General features: G+C 30.4%; 1 protein-coding gene across 1 annotated transcript; it reads right to left on the bottom strand.

The window, feature by feature from the left end:
- Positions 1-963: 963 nt before the first annotated feature.
- Positions 964-5124, bottom strand: LOC140864803 (senescence-specific cysteine protease SAG39-like). The gene is made up of 4 exons (XM_073269187.1): positions 5118-5124; positions 4007-4441; positions 3323-3916; positions 964-1748 (listed from the first exon to the last, which is right to left on the bottom strand). The coding sequence occupies exons 1-4, from the start codon at positions 5122-5124 to the stop codon at positions 964-966; spliced, it is 1821 nt and encodes a 606-aa protein (XP_073125288.1).
- Between the last annotated feature and the right edge of the window lie 4260 nt (positions 5125-9384).

The following is a 9384-nucleotide window of genomic DNA, read 5'->3' as shown; positions in this document are numbered from 1 at the left end:
TATGACGGGTGTAAAATAACGCTAATATCGCGTATCAAGGGTCATTTGACATGCAAAATTTAAATGGAAAGATTGACTTGTGTTCCTCCAAAAGTTTTCTAATCAAACTCAATTCTGTCTGTTTTATTTCCTTAAGGTTTAAAATTGTGATTTTTTTTAGAATAAAGTTGTGATATTATTCATAAGGGAAAATTGCTTTTTTGATCCTGTATGTTTGTCACTTTGCGATTTCAGTCCTTTATATTTTCAGATTTCAGTTTTAGTCCGCTAACTTTATTTTTTTGGCAATTTTAGTCATTTTTCCGACGTGGCGCTGACGTGGCACCAATTCAGTGCTGATGTGGAGCTGACGTGTACAGTGCCACGTAAGCATTTTTGAATAAAAAGGACCGAAATTACCAAAAATCAAAACATGCAGGACTAAAACTGAAATGTGAAAACATAGAGGACCAAAATCGCAAAGTGACAAACATACCGGACTAAATTTGCAATTTTTTCTATTCATAAATATTTTGAATTAAAATATATTCTAAAACTCGAATCAACCATTGTCAACCCCACAACCCTATTTCGTGTGAGAAACATAGAATTAATGTGTAAATTTAGATATGGCATACGTGAAACTTGAGATAATATCCATTCCTTATTTCTTATGCTTTTAGCGTTTACAAATTTTGATTTTATTTCTCATCGGCAAACTAAATTAATTGATCATAGATATACACAATCTGAACATCATGATATAGTTCTAGGATCTGTTTGATGTTTTGCAAAATACAAAAGTAACTGCATAACTTTTTGGTAAATTTATTTGGAATAGGAAACTTATTACAATCTGAACATCATGATATAGTTCTAGGATAAGTAACAAGATCCAAGAAAGATGATATATATATATATAGTAGTAATTAGGTAGTGTTAATATGCTTGGCATATACCCGCGAGCTAGCTGGGAAAGTTTATTCATATTCTAGCGTTTACAAACCAATCCCTTCCCTTCCCTTCTCTTCCACCATTGCACTTGATTTCCTCCAAAGTCGCCGTCCGGCCAACGTTTTTCCTCAGGCCGACGGACTTATGGAATCTTGATACCCCACAGTTGGTGTCAAAAATACCTGAGGTCTTGTACTTGTGAGCTCCTCCCATCACAGGCATTACTGCACTCAACTTTATTTTGCTCTCATAATTGCTGCTATATGTCTGTCCTAGAACGCCATGTACCGGGTCGCTCAGGTTGTAAAACTTGAAGGAAACTTCCAAATGTGCAAAACAATCGTCATCGTTTATGCCATAGCCATGCACTTTGGATTCTTGAGTCGTGATAGGGACAACATGTGAAGTTATTCTTAGCTTATCGACCACTTCGATAACAACGCCATCTGTGTCGGACGTGCGAGAGATGGAGAGTAGTTGGTTGATCATGTCGTTGGAATCCCATTTGGAATCTGCGATGGTTGGGAGAGAGACTGGCTTGTCATCAACGGATATGACTAGATGATCTGCCTTATGGTCCCATGTCGATGTTTTTTGCGCAGCTACGAGGATTTTATGGCTATCGAACATCACGGCAATGGATTGAACCCAAGTGAAGTCTCTCTTTAAGTTAGGATTCCTTTTGCCGATGAAATGAGCGTTGATGTGAAGATTGGAATCAGAGACTAAGCAGAAATCTTCGTCTTTTCGGCCATGGAAATAGAAAGTGATGCCATCTCCACCAATGAACCGGGGATCTTCGCATACGGCAGCAGCTGCGTTTGTTAAAGCACCACAAAAAATTAAATGGATGATTTATGATCTAGAATCTAAACACATAACTATATATAATTAGTCATATTTTCTATTATTTGAACACAGGTACATACCAAATTAAAACAAGTTGTAAGAAAAATATATATATACATGTTACTACTAGTGACTTACTGCAAACAGGCCTGCAAAGAGCACAATCCATCAAACAAGTTCGAGGACATTCTAATAATGGACAAAGTAAGGGGATGCGACACAACGGAAAAAGTGGCGATCGGCATCTCACCAATCGTGGTATGGTGCCTGCTGTTGCATAAGCCCACACACATACAATCACTAGCAATCGACCCCAAAAACCTACTTTCATTTTCTTGACAAATGAACGATCTTCCATTCCAGTACTTGTTAAAAAAGAAAAGATGCAATATACTAATATACGAGTGTTTTAATTTACTCGATCAGAGTTGTACTACTGTGAGTCACTGACACCTAGCTTGTCTATCTCATTTTATAGACGAAAGGAACTTTAATTAAATCATTCATTCAATGCTTGCTCGAGTAGTGCATGTTTTACTTGTGATCGAGAATATTTACAGTGCATCAATCGTTTCGGATCATAACTTTGATCATTATTGTCTTTCTTCATACAAAGTTCGGGAATGCGCTTTTCTTAGGTATTGATTAATTTTCTTCTACGAGCACAGAATGTGCAATATAATCCATGCGCATAACAAGCATGAATATTTTTGTTGAAAGTGCATGGAGCTCATGCCAAAGTTCGTATTACGAAAATTAGTTATTCATAAATAGTATACATAGTATGTGCTAGCGTTAGGTTGGAAAAATGATTTTTTTGTTCCATTAACTAGTTAACTTTTTTGTTTTTGGTTCATTAACTTTTCAAAGTTTGCATTTGCTATACTAAATTTTAATTTTCGGTTATTTTGGTCAAATTGCTTACGTGACAGATTGACATGTCAGCATTTTTCAATGTCACGTTATATAGCATTTTAAGTGTCATATCATTCGTTGGACCAAATACCCGAAAATTAAAAGTTAGTGTATGAAAACCAAAATTCGAAAAGTTAAAGGCCTAAAGACAAAATATAGAGATAATCGAGCTGGTAACTCAACTTAATTGTCACAAGCTCATAAATAATTTTTAAAAGTGTTTTTTCACCGTCCTCTAACACACATTTTCGATTAAAACAGTATATATCTGAGCAAAGGTCATTTAGTTTATCGATTCTCAATAATTTCAAGTAGTTTAATTTTAGGAAGGAGATTGTTATTTAGAGACAATAATTACGCATTTTTAAAGAGTTTAATTTCAAGTTGTCAAGGACAACTAGAACGGATAAATTAATTCTTGGAACAAAGGTTTTGTTCTCAACAAGGTTTACATAAACATTTATATGCACAAAACAAGTAACACATAATGAAGGTTAATTAATCTCGCACTCAAGAAACCTCGTACAAGAATTCATATGAGCTTCAACAATTATTCAAAGAGTCGAATACAAAGCATTCTTAGCATGGAAATCCCACACATCATCATTCATCTCGGCTTGTTAACAAGAAACTGTCGGATAACAAGCTTGCATGGCAATCCCACACATCCCTTCCTTTGCGTCAACATCTCTCGCAACTCTGACATATCCCGCCTCACCCCACTCTGTTCCCCAAGAATTCTTCACCAACCAATATTTCGTCCCATTTTCAGTCTTCCCATATCCCACTGCAGTAACTCCATGATCCAAATTTGTCCCGCAATCACTCGTGATCACACCACTAGCATAAAACTGGAAAGATGGTCCGCTTGCATCAATAGACACTGATACTGGTTGGTTTGCAATAGCTTTAAGTAAGGAAGATTCATCATTGATTGGCACGTTTTCGTACCCGGTGATCGTTGCTGCGCTTGAGTCTTTCTTTTGGTTGTTGCAGGTGCCAGAAATTCCTTGATATGGGTAGTCGGATTCCGTGGTGAGACCTTTGTTTTTTACTATGAATTTGAATGCAGATTCCATGAAACCTCCGTGGCAGTCCTGATTGTCGTCCGTTCTATCGCAGTCCAGGAGTTCTTGTTCGGATAATGAGATCAGTTTGCTTGTTGAAATTTGGTTGATGCCTTCCATTGCTGCAACTGTTGAAAATGCCCAGCATGAACCTGTTTAAAAACAAAACTATGAATGTGACATGTAGAAATATTTTCAGTAATATTACTGCTAAATATTTGATGAAGTTATAATTTAATTACCACATTGGCCTTGATCCTTGACTCCAGTCACGGCTACCTTTTCTCTCCAATCCATACTCTCGGGAACATCCTTTACACCTTCGTATCTAAAGGATGTCGATGATTTCTTGTGAGGGAACTTCTTGTATCCATTACGAGTGGCGCGGAATTCTTCATTTTGCAAGTCCGCAAATTCATTTATACGAAGCTTATATGTCCCAGTTCCTTCATTGTTTGAACGTTCGATAAACTCCACATTCTTCTTGAATATGTTGAATCGTTTGGCCTTCTCGTCAGTGTCTTGGTAAACACGTCCATACTTGCGCATCCACTGCTCGTGTCTCGCAGCCATATTGGTTCGGTTTACACCGCTTCGACATGTTGCTAGAGATGAACACATCCCAAGAATTAACAACAGTGTAATTGTGTCGAATTTTAAGCCATTTGATGTTGAAACTTTGAAATATGTATGGTTTTCAGAATGAGAATGAATGGATATAGAAATCGAGATTATGTTATTTATAGTGGTTAAATGTGCTTGTTAAGAACGAGTCACAAGGAAATAGAGCTCAACAAGTTTGTTAAGATATAGACAAAGAATTAATTGGGGTTTTGGACAGAGAATTATCCATTGAATATGTTTTGGATCATGTCCTAAAGATAATGTATATCAAACATCAAACTCGGAGTTATGCCTACGTAGGAGGAAGAACGTGCATTGGTCCCGCAACAAGTGGTAGAGTTCAAACTTAGGGGTATTCTAATTAACGTTTCATGATTTGCTACATATATAACATTAATTATACCCGTGTTTTAATATATGAACGATTGGAAAATTGATTAACCAGTTAAGTAACGACGAAACCAAAACAAACTCTAATTTAATGAGAAACTTGAAAGGTTGCCTTGTGATCAAATGAGAAACTATCTAGTCACCAAGCTTGCTTCGAAGGATATAATTATTTAAGAAAGAATAGTTTTTTTGGTTCATTTATTTTTTTATTTTTTGGTTTTGGTCTATTATATTTTCAAAGTTTGGTTTTTGTACACTTAACTTTAAATTTTCGGTTATTTTGGTCAAACGGATGACGTAGCACTGGAAAATGCTGATTTGGTATTAGAAAATGCTGACCTGGCATTGAAAAATACTAACATCTCAAGCTGTCACTTCAAAAATTAGACCAAAATGACCAGAAATTTAAAGTTACGAAAACCAAAGTTTAAAAAATTAATGGAACAAAACCAATACAATGGACAAGTTAATAGACCAAAAAAATCATTTTCTGATTAGGCTAGGTGCCTAGCTTGTGGGATTTATAATATTTTATATATTCAGTTAAAAAATATTTTATTTTTTATAGTATATATAGTATGTGTCAGCATTAGGTTAGGTTAAGTAACCCCACCTTCTCATGTTAGGACTTAGGACTATTATTTATAACATTTCATGTCACATGCTTAATTCATATTGCAGTATGATTATCACAATATGTACTTTGTAAAGCTTAAAATATAATAATAATAATAATAATAATATGCATAAAAAATATACGCAAATCATTGCCTCTACATGCAGGTTCAGAGCTATTCATTCTAAAGTACATCATTTCCAAAGGAATTTTAGAGTCACGAGTCAAAGTACCTGGCTAGCTTTCAATCAACTCTACCAGCTAACATTAATTATTCGATGTGTAGTTTCGGTACATTAATAAACTCAAGTTTTGGGCTATTTTTTTCAGTTTCTATTTGAATTTGGACGAATTAGAAATTTTTTATTTTCACCTTGGCATTTTCACTTTTCAGTTTCATATCAGCATTTTTAGTGTCTTATTAGCGTTACAAAAAAATAATATTGAAAATAAAACATTAAAAAGATGGTGGACCAAAGCCCAAAATATTTTCCCATGTTATATTGACCCATGAAAACTGTTCAACTTATATTAATCCAAATTTTAAATGCTCAATGCTAAGCATTTGGTTTTTGTGCATGGCACCTCCTCCATGTGTATTTACTTATTTAAATATACAATCTTTCAAAATAAGAACCAAATATGTAAATACACATGTGTATTACTTATGTAAATCTATTATTACTAGCTACAGTGGCACACACGTTGTGTGTGCATAACGTAATAAATTAAATGAATATTATATGATTTAATTTTATTTTAAAGTATTTAGTCTATTGATGATATTGTTAAAAGAGGTAAATAGTTTAATATAAGCTCGAAAAGAAAATAAAAAAGTTGTATATTATCTAGAGATGCACGTTATATTATGCAATGACAACAAAACATTTGACTAAAAAATTGACATAAAATAAATTGCAATTGCCAACAAAACCATATCATGTAGATTGAGTAGATAATTAGTGATTGAGTCCTGTATGATCATGTTTTGAATTGTTTTTCCACCTTAAGTTTTAATAATAGTGTCTTGTGAGTTAAATACCAAATGAAAAAAATTATCAAAACAAAAAATAAATATACAATTCAAGTTCGGCTTATTCGATCAGTGACATCGTTAGTTTACTAATTTAATATATGTTGAACTCGTATTCGATGAGTTTGACAAGAAAAATAACGTAGAATAACAAAATTTAAGTAAAATTATTTGATTGTATTTGTAGCGCAAGAGTTTTTTTCAAGTGCCCACCTACCATGCCCACCAATGATGTGGCACTATTCTATTGGACTTACAGTTTATCACATCTTTATCACATCCAATAGAATAGTATCACATCATTGGTGGGCATGGTGGTGGGCATAGTAGGTGGGCACTTGAAAGAAACTCTGTAGCGCAATATTTATATTTCATATATGTTTGAATTATTTTATTTATTTATTTTTATTATCCATATATTATTTTTTAATATTAGTAGATAAACAATGTGTAAAAAACATAGACATTTAAGTATTTAGTACATTATACAAATTTTTATTTAAATATTTATATAATATCTTGTAAATTTTATAGAAAAATAGTGTATGAAAAATAAGAATATTTAATTAAATTCATAATTAGAACTCAAACAGTGATTAAATATATATATATATATATATATATATATATATATATATTGATTATATTTTTTATTAGTAATTAATATATAATTTATAATAACTAATATATTAACAAAAAATATAATTTGTAAAAAATAAATTACATTGTGTAAATTTATGTATTTTAAGTATATATCCATATATTATTATTACTATCTTGTAAGATTAATAGAAAAATAGTTTGCATTAAATAAGTTAAATATACTTGTAGGACTATGTAAGTTTTTTTTTATTTTAAGTACTCATATACTATCTTGTAAGATTAATAGAAAAATAGTGTGGATTAAATAAGTTAAATAAATTTTGAAAAAAAAATTCAAATAATAAAATGAGAAAATAATAAATAGTATATACACAAAATATGAAAGTTGACAAAATAAAATAGTGTGTAAAAAAAATATTTAAGTTAATTCACAATTATTATTTATATATTTATTATTGTAATAGAATATTAGACCATAGACAGATTAATAGAAAAAATAAATTACACTTTTTAAATTTTCTATTTTAAGTATTCATATAATATCTTGTAAGATCAATAGAAAAATATATAGTGTGAATTAAATAAGTTAAATACATTTTGTAGGAAAAACTTAAATAAAAAAATGAGCAAATAATAAATAGTAGATGGATAAAATATGAAAGTGAACTTCAGAAAAATAGTGTGTAAAAAAATATTTAAATTAATCATAATTGTTACTTTCTTATACTCATAATGATAATAGCAATAGAATAGATCGATAATAGATATATTAATATGAAAAATAAAGTACGATATGGATTTTTTATTTTAAGTATACATATATTATCTTGTAAGATACAAAAATTTATTATTATTATTAGTAGTATTCCACGAGTTTGTTCATATGTGAATTTTATAATCAAATACGATAAATTAGAAATCAAAGTAAAAAATGTTTTAAAAATTTTATTTGAAAGAGTTCATTATATAATTTTTAAACAAATAATTTAATTGAAGAGTCACATTAATAAATAATTGAGAAAAAAACATTAATTATGTAATAAAAAAAACGGTAGCCACGTAATTCACAATGAAACTCACATATTTATCGTAAGAAAATATTTTAAAAATATTAATATTATTTTAATTTTTTATTTGAAAGAGTTCATAATATAATTTTTAAATAAATTTAAGTTAATTGAAGAGTCACGTGTTAAACTCACATTTTTATATATATATTTTTCAAAAATATTAACAATATTTCAATTTTTAATTTGAAAGAGTTCATAGTATAATTTTTAAGTAAAAAAATTAATTGAAGTCTCACAAATAAATAATTGAGGAAAAAACACATTAATCTTATATAATAATGAAATGGTAACCATGTAAATTTATAATGAAACTCACATATTTATAATAGTGTGTAGTATAATAGTAGTAAAGTAATAAAATAGTAATAGATAGATTATTTTATTAGACTCTAGAGACAACAAGACTTTTTTTTAAAAAAAAAAAAAGGAAATAACAAGAGAATGAATTTTTTTATAAAATGGAATGTCATTCACATGTCAAAGGGAGAAGAGTTTTGGGCTTTTCAAACTAGGCAGCTCGTTTGCAATAGAAAGAGGAGACTGCAGAAGAGATTTAAAGGAGTTCACCTTCACGCACAAAATCGGGACGCGCAAAATCGTTTAATATATAATTTAGGGAATTTCGTTGTGAATTGAATAATTAATTTATTAAATTTAAATTTGACACTTATATTATAAGTTGGCTTGGCACCGTTGTGCGCCTTAGTCGTTTTTTTAGAATTGGAATTTTAATTAAATTTAAATTTGACACTTATATTATAAGTTGGCTCGGTACCGTTGTGCGCCATAGTCGTTTTTTTAGAATTGGAATTTTCTCCCAAGTGTTCTATCCTAGTTAGTTTTATTTTCGTGCTTTAGTTAATTTATTTTAGTTTTTTTATTTAATTTTGTTTTAATCAATTTATATCACATCACTTGAATTTTATTAGTCTAAATTAGGAAAAATAATTCATATTCTAGTAATTCAACGTTGATCTTGTACGATACTTGGACTCATCATCCATATACTATAACTTAATCCAGTCCGCTTGCTAGATTTATTTTTCAATCGAAATCTATGATCATGATTCCTAAAAGCTTTCTCAAACAATACCAAAGTATCACTGGACTAATAGTGTGACAGATAAATACATATGGACCGTGCATAAAATGTAAGTACCTTAAATAGTACATACTTGATTTGTTTTGATTTCTCAACAACTATTCACAATGAGTGATAAACTCACCTAGATAAATTACTTAAAATAATTTATTTAAACCAACATTAAATGAAATGATACAATA

Source organism: Henckelia pumila, chromosome 1 (genome assembly GCF_033568475.1).
Source record: "Henckelia pumila isolate YLH828 chromosome 1, ASM3356847v2, whole genome shotgun sequence".
NCBI lineage: Eukaryota > Viridiplantae > Streptophyta > Magnoliopsida > Lamiales > Gesneriaceae > Henckelia > Henckelia pumila.
The sequence above is the reverse complement of the archived record's forward strand: the minus strand, read 5'-3'. Positions and strand labels throughout refer to the sequence as shown.